Raw genomic sequence first — 22,061 nt, 5'->3', positions numbered from 1 at the left:
ATTGGTCCATCTGCTCTAAGAGAGGTTGGTCTTCTTCTGGGCAGAACTGTGAGTTATGCATCTTTGTAGCACTGAGCACGTGTTAAGCATATATTAGGCACTCTATAAATGTCTTTTTATTGACTCTCTGTTAGAACAATGGAAAATATTTCATTCCAACATGCTGTTATGACCTTGGCTTGGAGCAAGTGGGAATTAATAGCTTCTGATATAAATGCATGTGAAAAATAATAGTATCCCAGTTGGAGGCATATCAGATAGTGGTTCAAAGAGGAAAATGAGGACTCTCAGATAATTCCCTTAGAAGAACAGCCAGAGATTAGGCATAACCATACATGGTTAGAATGGTTGTCTACAGAATAGGAGAAAAAAAGTATGTTTTGGAGAGGGGGATAAACTCACAATGTAACTAAATAATGTCCAGGCCACTATAGCCAGTAATCAGTTTTACTCGAATTTCATTGGTTAATCTTACATATAGGATTATGTGAATAAGATGGTAATGGGATATAATATGTAACATGCCAAGAGTTACTTGAAGACATCTGAAATTCAGTATAATTAACTGACCCTGAGATTTATTTAGACATATCAAAAGGATGTTTTACATGCCAAAAGTTCTTACAGTTTGCTTTTTCTAAAAATGATCAAAATGTGTTGTAGCAATTTTAGAGAAGGGGTTATACTATCAATAGAAGTATTTAAAGTCCATGATTTAGACAGATATTTTCAAAATTAATTCCAGAAATTGAGCAAGTATCTAGATTTTTGTATAACACCCAGAAATAGTCCATACAAAAGATTCTTTTTTACAAAATTGATCTAATGACTTTCTCATATCAAAATTATTTTCATGCAGTGTAAACACACACACATACATACACACACACAGAATTTGTAAATTATTTTAGTTCCACTGCAATTATAGCAAAATATTCGCTGCCCCAAAATGCCTGAAGATTTATGGCATGAAAGCTCCTCTGTTCAAAATTCTGCCTCCCTCCCTTTGGCTTGATGGGCAGTGAAAACCAGGGTTATCAGGGTGACTGTTGGTGGTTGGTTGTTTGTTTTATGGTTTCTAGAAAGTGAGCGTAGCCAATATAGTTGTGGACAGTATCAACTATGCATTATTTATTGTGCTGCCCATCCCTCTCCTCAAGAGACTTCCTGAAAAGATATTGACTGGATGTTAGGAACAGATTCAAAACTGAGAAGTGTAAATACTCAGCAAGATTTTTGTTTAGTACAATAGAAGGTCACATGAGAACCCTGCCAAGAAACCTACCTCTTCTAAAAGAATTCATGACATTCTCGTCACTGGAAAAGTAAGAGCTATCCCTTGGTGATAAAACTAATATTGTCTTTCTTTCATCTTTATAAAAGAACAAAAAGGGGCGGCAAGGTGATGTAGCTTCTGAATGCTACTGAGACTTAAGACCATTGATGCCCAATTTCTGTCAGTGTTTTTCTTGTTGAACCAGAGGTTCTTTGCGGTTCCATGTGAGAAAAGTTCTTTGGGGCCTGAGAACTCCCTGGGCATGGGTCTGGGGTCACAAAGTAAACCAGTGGGCCATGATGTGACACTTTTTACTAGAACATTCAGTCGTGCCTTGGTGCTTGGTTTAATTAGCAGTTTCCTTTGAACTGTATTGCCCTGGGCTACTTTCTTTCATAAACAGTGAGTAATCATTCTTTTCTTTTTATGGGAGAAATAGAGTAGAGAGGAGTGAAATCACCCTAGAGGTGAAAAATAAAAAAATATATATCAATGCTTGGAATGGAAGTCATAATTCTGTCAGTCACCCTGATGACCATTCATTTGCGCAGAATATAAGAGGAAGTTGGGGGAATCAAAGACAGCTGCCCTTTCAGGATCTTCCCAAGGCGTTCTTCTTCCTTTTTGTGCCTTCTCTTCTTTACAAATAGCCTTTCATGAAGCTTTCAAGAAGGGACATGAAAATAGGCACTCAGTTAGCAACAACCTGGCTGAGTAACCCTGGGTGGGGCAGCTGAAGGGGCTTAGGGAGGAGCTGGAGGAGAGGGATGCTCTCAGGATCAAAAAAAAAAAAAACCTCCTTACAGCTCCCTTGCAGTCCTTGACCATTGTGCGAGCCTCAGAGGAAGTGCAGCTCTGTCCCTCACTCTTCCACCCTCCGCTTAGGTCACCTAACCCTCCCGCCCTGCCCCCACTCCCACCCCTCCACACACACGCCTTTCCCTCTGACTCCTTGCCATGTTTCTGTAACCTTGGGCAAGTCATGTCACCTCGAAGGGCCTCTGTTTATTTATAAGGGAGGCTAATAATCATGACTGCCTGTTCGCTAGAGCTAGAATTAGGGAAACACGGGTGTGGCCAAGCTGAGCGGCGGTGCCAGAGCTGCAGCTGGCAGGAAAACTCTGCGTTTTCCCAGCGGAGTGGGCTCCTTCTCCAGAAAAGACTGAGGCCCAGCATCGCCAGTGTAAATATAACAATTTCAAGTTTACATGTCTGAGATCTCTCTAGCAGTTTTTTATTCCCCTAAGTTAATTTACATAAGAGATAAGGATGATGCCTTTAAAAATAAAAACCATTTCTCTGTTTAATTTTTTAAAAAAATGCTCTGATTGCCCTCGCCGGTTGTCTCAGCGGTAGAGCGTCGGCCTAGCGTGCGGGGGACCCGGGTTCGATTCCCGGCCAGGGCACATAGGAGAAGCGCCCATTTGCTTCTCCACACCCCCCCTTCCTCTCTGTCTCTCTCTTCCCCTCCTGCAGCCAAGGCTCCATTGGAGCAAAGATGGCCCCGGCGCTGGGGATGGCTCCTTGGCCTCTGCCCCAGGCGCTAGAGTGGCTCTGGTCGCGGCAGAGTGATGCCCTGGAGGGGCAGAGCATTGCCCCTGGTGGGTGTGCCGGGTGGATCCCCGTCGGGCGCATGCGGGAGTCTGTCTGACTGTCTCTCCCCGTTTCCAGCTTCAGAAAAATACAAAAAAAAAAAAAAAAAAAAAAAAAAAAAAAAGCTCTGATCTTAACTTTTCTAGTTTTTCACATTAGCCGAAATATTAAAACGAGAGAAGTTAAAAACAATAAAGCCACCTTGTCTCCATTTTGAAAAAGAGAAGCGATTTGCTCAGTGTTCGTGGTTAGTGTATCGCAGTCGCACAAACAAAACTGTTATCTCCTGTCTGCTGTGCCATAACCCTCACGCACCATTCCTTCCGCACCATAGGTTAGGCTTCCAGTTCTTTCTTTAGTCACCCCCTGGTGTTGCGGTCCAGCCACAACGAGTCTATTACTGGGGTCTTCGAACAGGAAAAGGTATGGAATTGAATAAATGATAGACAGAGACTTAAAGATATATACATACAGATGGGTTCTGGAGGACGGCACGGAGAACAGTCTCTACTGTTCCTCAGCCGTAACATGGCTGCTCCCAAAAGCACATCAGTCTTTATTCAGGGGAAAAAAATGTGGCCCATTAGCAATTCAGTTGTTTCCAAGACAACTAACTCAAAGACAACCCCCACCATACCATTCAAATCTAACTTTACACCAATAAGAAACTAGCTTCCAGCCTCTTCCCGAGAACATGGGTGGGACAAGCGAGAATCAGGTGTAGTTCTTTGTTAACTAGGCAGGTGAGGTGGGAGGTTAGGCCCAGCACCTCTGTCCCCAAGATATCTAGATTGTAAAAATACCCTGTTTATATTTCGGTCCCCAACACCTTGGCATATTAAAAAATTACTTTCTCTATTGTCAATTACCAATTTATTACCACCATTGTATATTTACTGAGAACTCGTAATCTTTAGGATACTGTGTAAATGATTAAATGTACACACGCACACACTCACCGGGGACTCAAAGGAGACTGTGGTTTAATTCACTCGGTAAGTTTAAAACCTTCACGATTATCTAACTGTTTTCAAAAACAGTATCTAACATGTTTCTGGGAAAGAGTAGGTGGCTGTTGCAGAACTGAGGATGACCCATTAATAAATGTTTGTGGTTATGCACAGCAAGAATGCATTCTTTCTTGAAACTGCGTCACCAGCAAGGATTTTAAAAATTGGCACCAACTCACAGACCAAGACAGAGGCGAAGCCAAGGCTAGAATACTTATTTAGAGCTGTGCTTTATGCTCTATTTGTTGGACTGCAAGTTACCAATGCAACTACATTCTATAACAATACTTCTCTTATCAGGGGCATTTCCATTTTGCAAAGAGAAACAAAATGAGAAGAATTTTGGTAGAGAAGAGTCAGGTTTTGGAAAGTCTAGCCCTTGGTTCTTGTCTCTATTCAAGATTCACATCTGGGAAGAAGGACTAAATTTTGGAGCACATATATTTGAACTTGAAGGTACATCTCCCTAGAGCTGGTAGCATCAGACTGAAGTACTGGTTTTCCTCGGGTATGAGGAAGCCTGCCATTTCCTGTTTACTGCACCATCTCTGCTTGGCCTCCGGGTTTTCTCTTCTTTGGCAACCTGCTCACATACTAACTGTAAGATTTAGCCTTTTACCTTGTGAAATCTAATGAGATCATCACACAGCAGGTTCCGTGGATGAAAGCCATCATTACACAGAAATAAAGAGCTCCAGCTGAATGTACTATACAGGGCTTATCTTTAGAAATGAACCCTTGAAACATCAGTCCAGCAATGACAAAAAAAGAGTTCTGTCTAGAGTTCTTTGCAGGAAGTATTTTTGATATTGTTTTGGCTTTACAAAAATATTACTAAGCTTTGTGGGGGTGACCTAACTGCATAGCGAAACTGCAAATTCAGACTGTTTGAATCCTGTCCTCCAAATTCAGAGGTCTTATGTAAAAACAATTTCGTTTTCATTTTGCTTTCTGGGAACCCCTCCAAGCCACCATGAATTGTCACCTTTTTGTGACCTTCAGTCCTCTAACTGCTCCCAAGGGAAACTTGACCTTGGAACTGCAGAGAGAAGGGGAACCATTTTTAGTTTGCTGTGGCGCAGGAACACATGTTTCTTGTTCTCTATTTGCCATTGCCCAAAGCTTATGGATTCTCTTGTCCCAAGATCTTTAAAGCCTCTGAGGTCACAGAAATGGGGACAAAATGTATGATGAAGGTGCACATTAACCCCAAAGTAAGGATGCAGACAACAAGAATGTCACATGGGATGGAGATTCCGACTGCCAGCCAGCAGCACTTCCCAGTGGAGCATCAGGAATAAGAAACGCTTAATGCCCTCCAGGTGCACAGCTGATGCAGGGCTACATGACTACTCAGAGTTTTTAGGATGGAAATGCAATTCATAGGGCACAAGAATTCTTCCTGTAACTTTAGTTGGTTTCTACAGGGTCTACACTCATGATGGATTCTCAATCTCTAGGACTTCCTTACGTTTCCTACCATTCGGCAACTGCTTGACCCACAAGACATCTGTCTGGTTATACATAAACCGAGAGGTGGTTTATGCCTATCAAGAGACTTTGTGGGTCTCTGTAACTCCAACCCATGGATCCTGCCCCTCAGGCATGCAGTAAGACAGTGGTTTCTCGTCTTTCTCCCAGCAAAATTTCCTTTGGTAACTTATTTAGCTCATGGGCACATGGGTTTGAAATATTTCTGGTTTTAAAGCAGATTTTATAAGTAATAATTAGTATCTTCATATTCATTACTCATTGAAAATAAAGTAACAACATTATCTACACTGACCTGATAGAATCTTAGCCCAAAGCAAACCAATTAATTATTTGAGTGGATCTCTGTCATCCGAGAACACTCTGTGTACATATTTGGCACTTTTAATTCTCAAAAATAACTTGTGTACCCTATTTTTACCAGTTGTGAGTGTTAAAAATCGAGAGTACTGCTTGTATGTTAGAAAAAAGAACAAAGAATTTGAAGTCCCAAGACCTATGGGACTTGTTAGCTGAGTGATGTTGAGAAGGACATGTACCTTTATTGAGTCTCAGGTTTCTTATCTGAAAGATACCATCTGAAAATGATACTCCCTCACAGGCCTGTTAAAAAGATTAAATAAAACTATATGGGCAAGTTTAGGCATATTTAGCTTTCTCAAAGACAAAAATTTGACAGCGAAAACAAACTTTTAAGAAATGCTGGTATTACATATAAAGATATTTGTTTCTATGTTAAAATCAAACAAACAAAACTATGTATGAGAACCAGGAGATAAGAACAATTATCCCTCCCGGCTTCAGAAAGGCATCAAAATGCTGAGCTTTGGGCAAGTGGAGTGTGTGTGCATGTGTGTGTTTGTGCATGTGTGTATGTGAGGTTTGTGGCTACTTTCCTGGACGAGAAAAAAATACTGTGACGTTGAGTTTTATGCTGTACAGGATCAAGAACACCTGCAGAGGTGATAATAAATATATACTTTGATGACCCAAGCAAATAATTTAGAAAGGACTCCTTACTTTTTCACATTAAGAATAAAAACAGTATAGATACCATTGGCTGGTCATTTTCCCCGGAACAGAATGCTAAAAGAATGTGGACTTCGGAGTCTCTGAATTCATGTCCAATGTCACCTCATCTTACTTGGGCAAGTTGCATAAATTTGCCCCAGGAATTAAAATTAAAAAATGTAGGTAAAAAGGCAGTAGTTTATTCTTTTGGTCATAATAAGCCCCGGATAAAGGTAGCATGTTGTTATGAGTCCTTGTATTCCAACTTCATTTCTTTCCCTTTATCCGAATGTTTTAGTCCACAGAAAGGATGGCACGTGAGTGAGGTTCAGGCAGGGTCAGCAGTGTTAGAGAAGGAGATTTGGTGGACTCCGTGATGCAGTCCCTATGTGTAATGCCTTTGCTATCACACTCTGAGGTATGCATGAGGCAGGTCAATGGAAAAAAAAAGAATCCCTTTGTTCAAAAATGTTTAGCCAACCACATTGCACGATGGCATTTCCTTATCTTGATTTTGTAAAAGCTCAGGCATTATGTCTGCTTTGAAATTTCTGCCAGACAGCTAATGAGATTTTTAGGATGCTTCCAAACAAAAGTGAAACTGGGGATGGGGGCAGAGGAAGGCTTGTTTAAGCACATTACTCATGTATCTCTTAAGCCATTTGGACTCTAACATAGGTCTCCTTGGATTTCAGGTACTAGGAGCCATGATATGATAGAATGTTGATGGTTGTTCTTGCTTTAAGCCTCTTTCTGACCAAATCCCTTAGATTTAGGTGAATGGATATTAGCTGAGATAAAAGGAGATATCAATTAAACTCTTGAGTTCCCAGATAAGGCTTGGGATAACGTCATTTCTTTTAATGGATCTAGTTCAGATGTGGTAGTTTAGTTGGGACCATGGAATGTAGTCTCTGGAATATAAAGAGGCAGAGATCTAGCCTGACAATTGCCTAGGTTTACTTAAAGAGTATTCTTAGTTACTTAGGAGGACTACAGTGACTGCCACCACTAGGAATACCTGTTTCTCTCCTCACTTTCTCTCAAAGAAGGCCAAATCCAGTCCAGTCCTGGCCTTTTGGTTATAGTGGTATTCAGTCAGCCTGGGTATGGCACATATAAAGACCAGCGGAGCACCTCTGACTTTGTTAGTCAGCCTTGCTTTCCTCAGTGAACTGCCACCCAATTTATGCTCCTGCATGTGCTGAAATCTGTGACCACATGGGAAAAGCAGCAGGTTGAGACTGAGGCAGAACTGAGTAGAACCTGGCTCAGCCTCTGACTAACTGCAAACTTGAGCAAATTAATTAACTTCTGGTTTCTAACTTCCTAACACGTAAAAGGAGTAGTAATATCTATTTAGTCTAATCAAACTAAAAAATAATTCCTCCCCATTTAATATCCAGTTTGCATGAAATGAGAAGAAAAACTGCACATACTCTCAGGGGCCACCAGTGTTTTGGCCTTGAGGCAGATGCTGCACAAAAGAAGAGGTAAGACCTAGTGTCTGTCCCTAATCCAGCCTATAATCTCGTGGGAAACTCTGGCCAATGTATTTGAATGCCTTAACACCCTTCTCCCGCTTCAAAACCACTTCTGCTCTGGCTGGTTGGCTCAATGGATAGAGCTTTGGCCCAGTGTGTGGATGTCCCAGGTTTAATTCCTGGTCAGGGCACACAGGAGAGTGACCATCTGCTTCTTTTCCCTTCCCGTGTCAGCCTCAGGTGCTGAGATAGTTTGGATGATTCAAGTATTGGCTCCAGACAAAGGTTGCTAGGTGGATCCTGGTTGAAGTATATGTGGGAGTCTGTCTTACTATTTCTCCTAAAAAAAAATAAACTAACAAAAAACCTACAACTCTCCCTAAAAAAAAAAAAAAAAGAAAAAGAAAGAAAACTTCTATCACTTGCCTTATCTACAAACATTCTCTGGGAACTGGCCGGACAGGACTTACTATCTATCTTCACAGAAACCTACCAGTTTCCCATAATTCTCCACCACATTCCTGGGAGTTATCCACAGACTCACTCAGAACCTCACATGAGGTTTGTACCTGTGCCACCCTCTGTAGTGGCCTCAACTCCTGTCACTAGTTAACTGCCTGAGCCACATAAAAATTCCAGCCACAAACCTCACCAAAGGCAATTTACTTCAGATTCATAAATGATTGACAAAAATAGTGCCAAACATTACCTTGTCTAATACATGAGCCAACCTTTCCCTAAAGGGAGTTCAGAATATTAGGGCCTCCCTATCACCAGACTGATAATGATTACAAGAGCCAGAAACTATTGCATGACCTGACAAGTGTATATAATGACAATATGATAACATTGAAGAGTTCTATTTAGACCTAAAGAAGCATGGATTATGTTTGTTAAAAATAACTTATTTCTAGAATGTATAGACTTGAAGGGCAAAATCCATGTTTTTGATAATTACTTAATAATCTTTTCCTTCTTCAAAAGTCACTTAACATATCCTACAGTTAGTCTGTTTCTTCTTATAGACCTCCAATGGTAGAGAAAGCTCTTCCAAAGCCACAAGCTCTTATGCCTGAGACGATATTATGTATCTGGTTTGTGCATGAGTCTTGTTCAATTCGTTTATTGTGGAAATGGGAAGGACCCTGTGGCATTTACTTCTCCTCAGATAAAACTGTGATCTGGTCAGAGAAGAACTTGGGCTATCACAGCAGGAAAGGATGTCTCCTATGTTGCCTTATGTCTGTTCTACAGATAGACTCGGTCAGGCAAGGACTTCAGTGGTCCTCCATTGACGTTAGGAAGCAGCCCAGCGTTGGTTAATGATTGACCTGGCTACCGGGGTGATAAGCTTAGGCAAACAGGCTTGATTCTGCTCCAGTAGTTTCAAGACTTTTAACTCCCTAAGTTCCAAAGCAGAAAAAATGCACATGCCTTCCTGGGAGATCTTATCATTTTAGGTGGACAGCCCTCTGCAAGGAACAGCGTGCTCCTCAGAGTTATAGGTACACTGTCCTTTCCAGTTCATCTTGATACTGAAATAATTCATACAAGCAACATTCTGGAACAAAACCATGTTTGCAGAACCCAAATGATAGAATAATTTCAATAAATGATAAATATGATGACTGAGAATGAAAGGTAAAAAACTTTTGAACAAGAATTTTGTAGAGGAACAACACATTTCAAAAGAGGTGATGGAAGAAAAACACAGCCCGCTTCCAGGACATGTTGGACAAATGACTGCATTTTCCTGACGCACACCCACATCTACCACATCTCCCTCAATAAACCATAATCAGATGCTCTGGCTCCAAGGCCGGGCGAAATGCTTGTTCTGTGATCTTGAGAGAAGGGCCTGTGACCAGACAGAACACCTACCTTGACTGCTGAGTCCAATTTAGAGTTTTTTCTCAATTTCTTTCTTGAATTAAGAGAGATACCGCACAATTGTTCCAATCCTTGCTGGAGAGTTTGGGTTGTTGGGGAAAAAGCATCTACACTGAGTTTCTGCTTTTGCCCAGAATTTTCCACAAAATTAAGGTGTTCTCTGTTTTCTTCCCTGCTCCCTCTGGCTCCTGCAGACAGTGTCACAGGCAATAATTTGCTTGCAGCCAGATATGTTGACAGATGTGAAGGAGGGGGCCTGTACTGGTCTCAGCTGCCTGGTCTCTTCTGGCCAATCATTACACACCAGGCCGGGCTCTTAGTTCTGCTCAAACCTGACCAGAGATCTTGCTGACAAAAATAGTCAGCAGAACTGGGGAGGCAAAAAGCAGGGTCTGTCTGTAAGCTACTGACTATCCAGAGAAGCAATTTCTTTCCATTGGATCTATGAAGTAGACAAGGTTATACAGGAAGAAAACCACTTTTATTTCCCTCCTTTTAATTTTAGCAATCTCAATAGGGAATGTGGAAGTCACTTTATCAAATCTCACATTTAATAATGGAGTTTCTTCTGTTGAATTCTTGTCTGGTGAGAATTATACAGAAGTTCCTTGAACAAATACGGCTGCCACTGATTGAGAGTGCACTATATATGTAAGGCATTTTATATGCATTACCATAAATCTTCATAATAACCTTGAGATTTTTGTTTCCATTTTACAGATGAGGAAACTGAGGTTCAAAGGGACAATGGTCGTGCAATGAGTAGGTGCTGAAGCCAGGATCTGAACTCAAGTCTGTTTGAAAAGCAGTACCTGTACAGATGCACTCTTCATAGTTCACTCTGTGGTCAGCTGAATAAGAGCCCATAAGAGATCCATGTCTTTATTCCCAGAACATAAGATTACGTCACCTGACATGGTAAAAGAAACTTTGCAGTGTGATTAAGTAAAGGATTTTGAGATGGGAGATGATCCTGGATTATCCTGGTGGGCCCCATGTATCCTAAAAGTCAATTTAAGAGGTCAGAATCCAAGAAGATGTGATGAGAGAAGTAGGGTCAGAGGGGAACTGAGAATGCTACGCTGCTGGCTTTGAAGATAGAGGAAGGGGCTGCGAGCCAAAGGAGGTGGCTTCTGGAAGCTGGAAAGGCAGGAAATGTATTTCCTTCTAGAGCTTCCAGAAGGAACACAGCTCTGCCAGCCCAGTTTAGACTTCTGACACCAGACTTGAAAGGTAATACATTTGTGTTATCATAAGCCACAGAATTTGTGGTAATTCGTTACATCAGTAATAGCAAACTCATGCACACTCAAAAATATTCTTCATGATGGTGAGCTCCCCCTCTGTCACAGAGCCACCTGTTCCACATAAGCGTGCTCTTTATTAAGCCAAGTTCTCGTGTCTTTCAATGGCAGCTCATGGGTTCTAGCCCTTCATGGCACATCAGGCACTCAGAAAGGCAGCTGGAAATGACAGGAAAGGACACGGGGAAGGGACTCAGAGCCCGGATTCTCGTTCCAGCTCTGCATTAAGCCAATCAGTTTGGCTTTCAGTTTTCTCTTCTATAACATTAGAGCCTGGACAAATGTTTTTGGTCTTTTCCTCACGTATAATTGTAAGATTGTAAAATCTCAGTCACATAAAAATTTGAAGATATTTGAAGATATTCTTGTCATTTTTCTCTCAATCTTTTCCAAGTTCAACATCCTCCGTTTCTCATGTGATATGACGTCTGCACCCATCACTTTCCTAGTTGCCCTTCTGTGAGAAGTCTCCCATGTACCCCTTTTCTCCGCAGCGTGTGCTCAGATGTGCGCACAGGGCCCAGCACCCCCCCACCCCCCGTGTCCGCCAGCACCCTGGTTTCCCAGGCTCTGCCATACCCTCTCTGCTACAGCCCTTCTCCTGATCCCTCAGGAGCCTTTGGCCTTGGCTTAGTCAGTTCCTTTTCATCTTATTCCAGCCAACCTTGCCTCTTAAAACAGAGCTTCTAGGGTCAATAAATAAATGTTTTATTTTTCTTTAAACAGGAAGAACAATGGCTTTCTAGTGCTAGTCTAAACTAGCCATCTTTGCTCACTTACCAACATTTAAATGATCATTCTCACAAGCACTTGAAACAAGTGGTTGACAGCTTTTTAAGATCAGATTTCTTTTATTATTATTATTATTATTATTATTTTGTATTTTTCTGAAGTTGGAAACAGGGAGGCAGTCAAACAGACTCCCGCATGCGCCTGACCGGGATCCACCCGGCATGCCCATCAGGGGGCGATGCTCTGCCCATCTGCTGTGTTGCTATGCTGCGACCAGAGCATAGCATTCTAGTGCCTGAGGCAGGGGCCATGGAGCCATCCTCAGTGCCTGGGCCAACTTTGCTCCAATGGAGCCTTGGCTGTGGGAGGGGAAGAGAGAGACAGAGAGGAAGGAGAGGGGGAGGGGTGGAGAAGCAGATGGGCGCTTCTCCTGTGTGCCCTGGCCTGGAATCAAACCTGGGACTCCTGCACGCCAGGCCGACACTTTACCACTGAGCCAACCGGCCAGAGCAAGATCAGATTTCTTTGAGAATCCAATGATAGTTATGGATCCTCTACCAAAAAAAAAAGTGCATGTGTATTTAAAATGTATGTGATGTTTTAGGGCATTCTGGCCTACCCACCTAGAGTAGTCCACCAACCCCTTGGACGAGTGGCAAATTAGTTCTACACCCACAAGTTTGTTGGTGAGGGAAGCTTTTTCAAAAGGCAATCCATCTTCTTCCAGATTTTTTTTTTTATTTATTTTTTATTTTTTTATTTTTATTTTTTTTTTCTTCAGATTTTCTTATAATTCATGGAGGCCTAGAGCTGAGACTCCCTGAGCTGGCGTTGGCACCCCAGTGAGGGTCAGGGCAGGAAAGTCTTTAGGCCAAAAAGCAGAGAAGTTCTCAGGTTAAACAAAGCACCACATTCAGTGGCCTCCTTTCGCAACAAGAGCTCTGCTTCTTAGAGCTTTTCTCCATGGAATAAACCCTATTACTTAGACACCAGGCCCCTTAGATTAAAACCATCTGCTTACCTGAGGCTTCTCACAATTGCATGATGATGCTACTGGACAGAGGCTGACACTGGCGTCCCCCTTCCCCACCCAGGCTCTCCCGTCACACTGCAGGCTGTGCAAACAAACATCCTGGGCTGACCAGCACTTTGTCTTACTGGCATTGGTCCAGGCCCTCCTGGGTGAGGCTGCAGGCACATGGGCGTGGGCCGTGTCGCTCCCCTACAGCCTCCCATGCTCTCTGAGAAGGAAAAGTTTCAAGTCTTAAAAATAATAACACTCCCCTGGACATCTACAGCAAATTTGCAGAGGTGGAAATAAAGAAACATACTGCTGAGCAATAAGAATTCCTTTGAAAGAAATAAAGCACAACAAAAATCCAGGATATTCAGACATCTTCACCCCAGGGATTCACAGAAAAGGAGTCACTTTCCAAGCTGAAGAAATGGGGTTTGCTCTCTGCATTCCATGAGAGCCCGGCAAGCTGTCTGAGGGACCGAGTGACCCCACCACTCCCCCTCCCCATTTAAACTGCAGCACAGGGCAACATGGAGAGAGGGTGAGCTGAGCGTGGACTTTCTGCATGACACATGAGGAAAGTTCTCTTATGAAACAACGGGTGATTTTCTACCTCAAATAGCAATTTATTTCTTCAGTTAAGGATGTTCAAAGAGCACAGACAAATCCGAGCCTTGGCAAAATGGTGCGGTAGAATCAACTGCGTTTTCCCCCCCGATTTGAAAAGGATCGTACACTTAGGTCACTTCCATAGCTTCTTCAGAGTAGACCCTTTCAAAAACCTTAGTTATTTGGAAGGACATTTTATGCCACTATTGAAAAATTCAGGGTCCCTTCTACAAAGAGAAGGTAACCACACAATAACGCAATACAAAAAAAAAAAAAAAGGTAGTAAACGTTAGCTGGATACTGTTGTCTTTTTTGTATTTGCTAGATAAACAAGGGCTAGGAAAAGTTTCATTACTAAAACTTGCCTTTCAGATAATTAGAATGAGTGATGAATGACATGCTGCTGGCCAAGCACGTGCCATTTCCCACCCACATCACGTTGCATAACACCAGTGGCATGAATCCCACTCTGAGCAACGCATATTTGGTCCAGTGATTATGCAACTTTTTCTTTCACTGTCTGAATTTATCTGCTTTATCACACATAACTGTGATTAATTTTTGCTAAATCATCCACCAATAAACACAATCAACCATGTTGAAGGGATTGTGATGGGTGTTATTTGGAAGGGGTAGGTGCAAAGTCCCTAACTCCTACTAAGACTAATGGTTACTCTTGAGGCTTTTTATGGCCCATGATAAAATGCTCATACAAACAAAGAAGTGTCTGCTCATGTTTTATATTTATTATTAGGTGTAAGCTTATTCAGGTAGTTCAAATCAAACACAAGAAAAGACATCATGTCATCATATCTACTGAACTTCTTCACAGTCAAAATGAGGTAATCTGGCTTTACAATGTTTCAGTTTAAATTAAGCAATATAATCCAGGTTACAAGACAGAAAAGAGAGATATTTGAACAATTATTTCCTAGGGGAACAGGCCAAGTGAAATGCGTATGAATAAGATAATTATGCCACAAAATACATTTCAGAGTATCAAGCAGCATATATGCAAATTTTTAATTCTAACCTTAAAATTGGTATAATTTACTATCATTATTATTTTACTTAATTTAGCAAACAGCACTCAATGTAATATAAAACAAGCATAGAAGACAAAGTATAATATCTAATAGAGCATTTTCAGATTCACACATCATCTGAGTTGACCAAGACTTATTTTCACTATGACAATCTCTGAACAGTAGTCCAAATTGATCCAAGGTTTTCCTTTCCACAGCTTCAGTTACCTGTGGTCATCAGCAGTCCATATGAATTAAATGTAAAGTCCCAGAAATAAATAATTCGTAAGTTCTGAATTGTGCAGTTCTGAGCAGCGCGATGGAATCTCGGGCTGTCCCGCTCCATCCTGCCCAGGATGTGACTCACCCCTTGGTCCAGCCTCTCTGTGCTGTATGTGCAGCTTGCCCGGCAGTCACTTAGTAGTAGCCTTCTAGATGAAGAGATTGTCACAGTATTGCAGTGCTTAAGTTCAAGTAACCTTTATTTTACTTAATAATGGCCCCAAAGTGCAAGAGTATTGATGCTGGCAATTCAGATATGCCAAAGAGAAGCTATAAAGTGTCCTTTAAGTGACAAGATATGTATGTATGGGGAAAAGCACAGCATATATAAGGTTTTTAATATCTGCGGTTTCAGGCATCCACTGGGGGTATTGGAACATATCCTCTGTTCCCCCCCCCCTGTATTTTTAAAATACTAATCAGTGAGGCTAAGTATTACAGTTAGCATGTACACTATATATATTATATATATATCTGCATACACAATACAATAATGCATACACAATCTATATGTAATACTTATTAACTGGTGTATAAATTAGTAAGTATAATAGCAGCAAGGTACCACTGTCTCTAGAATATGTACTAAGATTTATCATATTGATATAGATTCATGACTGAAGTGTTATTAGTGTTATAAACTGATAACAGTGTAAAACTGCAAATGCACAAAGCTACCAAAGGTCTATTGAGTTTTCAAACTGCTGTGCTTCTCATTGGACTTAAAGCTTGTGAGCGAGCCCCTGATATCCGAATGAAGTACTGGCCCCACGTCGTGGCTCCAATCAGATCTAGTTCTAGTGACTGGGTGGGAGTAGGGAGGAGTGCCGTATAGCGCATTTGAGAAGACTAAGGAGCAAAAACCACTAGGATAAGACTGTGTGTGGACATCATTGAATGTATGTGCCTTTTACTGTCAGTTTTTCCAGTATCCTGTGAATAACAGTAATCAGCACATGACAGAGGATGGCTGGGAGACGAGAGGAGAAAGTGTATTCCATAAAGGAGATGAGAAGGACTGAGATGGAAAATGCCTCTAGATAACTGATGAGGCTGCCTCAATAGATGATGGGATTGAATTCCCAGTGAAGAGAAGAAAAACATTTCATCTACTGTATGGCTTAGAAATGAACTTGAAATGTCCTAAGAATAAGTTTTGTAGGAGGAAAGACTAGAACACTATATCCACTGAAGGAGAGAAAGAGTGATCTGAGAGTGTTTTTATGGTGTCTAAGACTGTGCTATTTCAACATCAATGGCATTGTGTACTGTGTTCTCTGAGTTAGGGCCAATTCAATGGCACAGTGACCTTTGTATCACTATTTCTAGTAGGACTGGGGAAGCAGAGAATAAGGAGATGGTAGATACCTTGGGGCAATAAAGAGCTGTTCAGCATCATCCGGAATTAATGGTCAAGTTTCCAGCTAAATCACTTTTCACTCAACCAATTCACTCCTGTGTGTCCCAAGACAACATCTGTGAGTGACAAAATCATGGTGCAAATAGCAGGAAGCAGTCTGAGGCAGAGAGCCAAGATGTACAGGAAAGTAAGTGGAATTTGAGGGACAACCATGATCTATTCCATACAAACCAAACTTCCTGTCAGTCTGGAGTTTGATGCCACCAATTTCTACTAATCCCCTCTTGTCACAGTGTGACTATTTTGTGTATACTTGGGAATGCCCATCTCTCAGGAGCTCGCTCTCACATTGGCAGGTATTTTTCAGTTCAATTCATCTCGTTATTCACATTGCTAAAGCCACACAAGGAAGAAGCCCAACTGTACACCAGCTAAATAATGGCCTTTAACCTCACCATTAGGGACCTGATAATTTGGGGAGGCTACATGATCAAGGTTTGCAAAACAGCACTAAAGTAGCAGATGACATCTTTATTCCAGATAAAAGAACCAAGGCAGTTTTAGCACAGGACCCAGAGGATGGGAGGTCTCATGTCTGTGCCCCATTCATTAGCCCATTCTGTTTCCCAGAACCTTACAGTAAACATCTGCAGTCAGCCAATAAAGAACATTGCAAAGCTTCAGCTGTGACATGAACTATTTCTGTCAGATGGTCTGGATTTGTATAGCCCTTCGCTTTCCAGGAAAACAGGTGGTTTCATTTCAGTCTCCATCCCTTCTGTGTCTCCACCTTTAGCTCATGCTCAGCCTTCTAGCTGGGTTGCAATACTATCTGATAGGGAGCACTTTCTTACGGTAAGATTCAGAAATAAAAAATCCTGTCTCGCTACAAAACTGCATTTAATTCCAGAATGTTCCATCACATCGTCCTGACAGAAACATAAACTTTGTGACATGAATACAAGGTCATGAAAGAAGAACTAGGATTCTGAATATTGATAGTTATTGGGCCCAGATCTTGTGCTTTTGAGTTTATATAAAACCCAGCTTTTATATTATGACTAAATGATTCTCAAAAATACAGGGGTCTGGACTCAGCACTAAGGAAAGTAATTGAATCGAATTACTAGAGAGTCTGATAGAGCAGATACATAATATTTTTTGGCATGACCTTTTTAGATCTGACATTAATTTAAAAATTTAATCCTCAATAATTTATCATTTTACCCATTCTATCTTGATCTCTCTCTATAATCCTAAGAATACCTTCTGTACACATGAAACCACAGTGGTACCTTTAATAGGTTCCAAGGTCAAGTCTTTAAATACTGCTCTAATTTAACTGAAACCTGTAACGGTCTAATGATCCTCTTTGTCACAATGTTACGGAAATGTGGCCACATGGCAAATGGTCCAGGGAGCTCATAAAAAATTCAGTTTATTTTTTCCAGAATAACTAAGGACCTGAATCCTAAAGTCCTCTTTTGGATCAATCAAGCAGCTTTTTAGCTGATATTGAAGTTAATTCTGAGCAAATATAAAAATCTTGTTTGATCTGAAAGGTCCCTAGAACTAATGACAATAAGTGATATGGTTGGGTTACCACTTTTATTGTTGGCAGTTGCAGGATGGGTCACAGAACCGTGACCCCTCTTTTCCGTCCGTCCCATCACTGAGTCTCCTGCTTGACCTGAGGTCAAGGAGCAGAACACACGCATCCCTTACAATGTGTGGAGCAACTCTTTCTTGGGACAGATCTTTTGCTAATTCAAGGGTGTTTATCAAGGGTGAACTATAAGTGATCCTCCTCCTACCTCCTAGATCTCCCGTGCTGGAAAAGTCAAGCCAGGCTGGCAACCCAAAGCAGCGTGGAGTGAGTGCCCGCACTCGCCACGCACATTCCGTGTTTTTTTTGCGTCATGCCCAGTGACTTTTAGCATGCAAACACTGAGGTGCGCTTCAATGGTACAACCCAAGTGCAACTATATATTTTTAAACTAAAGGAAAAAAATTAAGTAAACATTTCATTGAACAGTCAGCAGCCCTTGGGTGTCACTGGTACCCTGTGTAGCTACCTGTCACACACCTGGCCTCATAGCACCAAGCACTTGGACAAAGCTGAGGCTCCAATAAAACAGAGAAGAATTATTCTCCTCTTGCCTCCTTATTTCTTTGCCAAGCAACAAAAAGTTAACAAGGGGAACTGATTTAGTCCCTAGCAATTGCCCATGAATTAAAAGCAAGACCAAAATGAAAGAGTAACAACAAATAAAACCCTGAGGGTAGACCAGGGATTTCAGACCTTGTCACTGGAGTTTAACAGCAGAACCAAAGGAAAACTGAGAAAGTGAGGGCACTCACTTCCTTACTCCTTTCCACAGAAGACTCTCAAATATTTGCCAGTAAAATCCCAGAAACCTCTTTGGGTAGGGGTTCAACTGCCAGAAAAGGAAAAGGTAAACCACAATTCCCCAGAGGGATTTGTGTGGTGACCTCAGGCTGTGGAAGCTCAAGAACGGGGCTTAATCCCTTTACAGAGAGTAAGGGTTGGAAGACCAAGAGTTGGGCGTGTGATGTGCTTCTAGTGGTTCCTCTGGGACACACCCCACTGCAGGCAACATGCGAATCCAGCGATGAGCATCGAAAAGTAGAAATGGGAAACTGCTGGGAGGTGGTCCAGTGATCTTTATACATGCGCACATCCACCCAGGATTCCATGTTTATCTTTCCTCCTTAAGAATCCAGAAACTAATGCTTCCTTAGCGATTCTCAGATCTCAGGAACATCAAAGTGCACACATTCCCATGCCGTTTTCTTTCTAACTGCTTCCGTTTCGACCCTCTTCCGCAGGGTCTTCCTTGATAACTGAGAGTTCTTCACGACCCACCCAGTTCATCTTGTGCCCCAGTGCGTGGCTTCTCAGATCGGGGCCACACCCACACGTGAACACTGCCCGCCCTCATGACTGAGGGGGCCAAGACACCACCAGCAGAGTCACAGGTCGCTCACAGTCCTGAGATGCACGGTCCTGCGAAGGGAGGAAGACCATGGCAGTATCGGGCCTGGGTGAGAAAGTTCAGGAAGCTCTTCTGTGAGTGCTCTTGAGGTAAAAAGCAATGAAGATACTTAATCTATAAATAAATAAATGAATAAATAAAACACAAGAGGGCTCTTTACAGATAAGCACCTCTTATCAATTAAAAAAAAATCCCCTCTTGAGTTTCAAAGCCCTCATGCAGTGGTGATTAATTAGTAGGCTTTAAACAACCTGCAGAAAGTAGAACAATCAAGACATGAACTGGAAATGTCCCAACACTGGGTATTTCTCAGTTGATGATACACAAATCATCCTAAATGTCCTCGAGGTAGTCTTGTTTTCAAGAAGTTACGGAATGGCTCCAAATCCCTGGAGCATCCTCTTTAAATCTATTGCACTTTCCCACGCATCTTGTCTCTGTCCATTAGCGTTGTGTCCTACAGCATAGACCCAGGTCCGAGGCAGACAACAAAGAAATGCAATTCCAAGATCTGGCTTGCAGATCCCACTCCAAAGAGGACTTTGCCGAAATGATCCAGGCGCTTACCTGGTAGCCATTTTGGGAAAAGATATAAAATTAAAAAAAAAAAAAAATCTGGCATGCCACAAACATGCATGTCTATCTGTTGCTGGGTCCCACACTGAAAAGATCTCCCATCCTTGTTCCTTTCACTTTTCAGAAGGAGCCAAGAGGAAGAGAAAGGAATCAATGCTTTAAAACTGGGAAACATTTTTGACATGAAGGGTAATATGCAGTTTATGTAAAGAATTAAGTTGACCAGTTACCAGTACAAGCTTGTGGCTTAATTCAAGAACAGCTTGTGGCTTAAATCCCTTGATGATAAATGTCTTAATCTCTCAGGGAAAAAGGGATGACATTCAACATGTCTACAGAGAACGGGTGTTTGGCTCTTTCTCCCTTCAAAGCTCAAGTCTGATGTCAGAGCCACACTATGGGGCAGTCTTCACCTACAGTATGCTATAATTCTTTGGACCAGAAATGCTTTTCTGGTTCGGTTTCTTACCACTTCAATCACAACATCCTGGAAGACATTAGGGAACTAGTCCCATTAAGGGGACACTCAATACCCTGATGGATCTTGGAGACTCCGTTTCCATATTACATTCAACATAATAAGCCATTGAGGAGATCCTGGTGTTGATCTCATGAAACATGCTTTCTCCCCTTGGACCTAAGTTTTTCAGAAGTCTGGGAAAAATGCAAGTAAAAAGGTCTATCATTTTACCCAAATAGCTGTGTGAGGAGGGGAAAACAAACCCTCCTTTTACTCACTTCACCGTCACTGCCGAGGGGCCATCCTCACAGAAAACCCTTCAGAACTTTAGCCTGATCAACAAATTCAACATTAAGAGATAGGAAAAAAAATCAGCATTTAGCCAAAGCTCTATCCTCCTGTAGAAGATCATTCAATTCAATGACAGTTGTGGCAAAGTCCACCAGGTCCACGAAGTCGGATGTGATGATGTTGACACCCATGGCTCCAGGTTTCTGAGTTTTGACCCAGTCCAGGATGGCAGGAAGATTCCTACACAGAGGAGAGCATTGGGGGAAGAGAGAACAGGAAGTAGAACTTAGGACTCCTCCAGCAATGGAAATAAAACCCTTCCCTTAATGTAACAAAAGTATGTCAACCAAAGCATGAACAGCCAGAAATTTGTCCATTTAAGCTTCATAGCTCGTTCAGGGACAAAGTGATGTCTATTCCGTCAGAGAGTTGTACTTTCTGGGTTTCTGTACTAGAAGGGAAGATTATTTACACCAAAGAGATCCCTCTTAACAGAACCTTATAAATTAATATCAAGAGCCTAATTTTTAATAGGTTCTTTAATTTTTGTGTCACAACATTTTTTATCATGAAAAATTTCAAACATATTGCAACAGAAAGAAATTTACCGTAAGTATAATCACCACCTAGGTTCTACCACGGACGACTAACACTTTACTACACTTGTCACAGATCCGTCCCACGGTCGCCCCATCCTCTATCATCTGTCTTATATCTTTGACACATTCCAACAGCAAACATCTATATATATCCCCTAAACACTTTAGTATGCATATTATTAACTTGAGTTACATATTTGTTTTCAAGTTTTCTTTTAACATAAAGTTTATGTCCAGTAAAGTACACAAGTCTTCAGCATATACCAGTTGAATTTTGACAAGGTATACACATAATTCATTCCTATATCAAGGTATAGAATAGGGGTCCCCAAACTTTTTACACAGGGGGCCAGTTCACTGTCCCTCAGACCATTGGAGGGCCGGACTACAAAAAAAACTATGAACAAATCCCTATACACACTGAACATATCTTATTTTAAAGTAAAAAAACAAAATGGGAACAAATACAATATTTAAAATAAAGAACAAGTAAATTTAAATCAACAAACTGACCAGTATTTCAATGGGAACTATGCTCCTCTCATTGACCACCAATGAAAGAGGTGCCCCTTCCAGAAGTGCAGCGGAGGCCGGATAAATGGCCTTGGGGGGCCGCATGCGGCCCGTGGGGCCTTAGTTTGGGGACCCCTGGTATAGAACCTTATCAGCACCCCAGGAAGTTCCTGCACTTTCCCCTTCAATCCCTGCCCCCATCCTCCCAGAGGCAACAATTACATTGATTTCTTTTCTACCACATATTAAACTGGCCTATTCTATAACTTCATATAAGCTATGCAATATGCAGTCTTGTGTTTGAAGTTTTTTCATGCAGCAAATGGTTTGAAATTCACCCATGTTGCTGTATGCATCAGACTTTGTTCTTTTTTAAAATAACTGCTTAGTATTTCATTGTATGATATAGATTGTTTATCCATTTTCTTATTGATAAATAAATGGCTCCTTCTAGTTTTTGGATATTATGAATAAAACTGTTACAGGCATTCTTATACAAGTCTTTTAGTGGACATTTATT

The 22,061-nt window shown here is 41.5% G+C and overlaps 2 protein-coding genes across 5 annotated transcripts in view; both read right to left on the bottom strand.

Annotated features, from left to right (window-relative positions):
* The window catches only part of PHLDB2 (pleckstrin homology like domain family B member 2), a 268,804-nt gene extending 258,808 nt beyond the window's left edge, over positions 1-9,996 (bottom strand). For 3 of the 4 annotated variants that reach the window (XM_066240767.1, XM_066240769.1, XM_066240768.1), the window contains exon 1: positions 9,741-9,995. The gene's annotated coding sequence lies outside the window, so the exon portion shown is untranslated. Of the gene's footprint in view, positions 1-9,740 lie in introns of all 4 variants that reach the window. The other variant, XM_066240765.1, reaches the window with a different exon arrangement.
* Positions 9,997-14,142: 4,146 nt separating this feature from the next.
* PLCXD2 (phosphatidylinositol specific phospholipase C X domain containing 2) overlaps positions 14,143-22,061 on the bottom strand; it is a 51,955-nt gene continuing 44,036 nt past the window's right edge. Inside the window, exon 4 of the mRNA XM_066241067.1 lies at positions 14,143-20,669. Coding sequence (XP_066097164.1) covers positions 20,510-20,669 — 160 coding nt within the window. The 3' untranslated portion in view covers positions 14,143-20,509. The remainder of the gene's footprint in view (positions 20,670-22,061) is intronic.

Source organism: Saccopteryx bilineata, chromosome 8 (genome assembly GCF_036850765.1).
Source record: "Saccopteryx bilineata isolate mSacBil1 chromosome 8, mSacBil1_pri_phased_curated, whole genome shotgun sequence".
In the NCBI taxonomy this organism is placed as follows: domain Eukaryota; kingdom Metazoa; phylum Chordata; class Mammalia; order Chiroptera; family Emballonuridae; genus Saccopteryx; species Saccopteryx bilineata.
The sequence above is the reverse complement of the archived record's forward strand: the minus strand, read 5'-3'. Positions and strand labels throughout refer to the sequence as shown.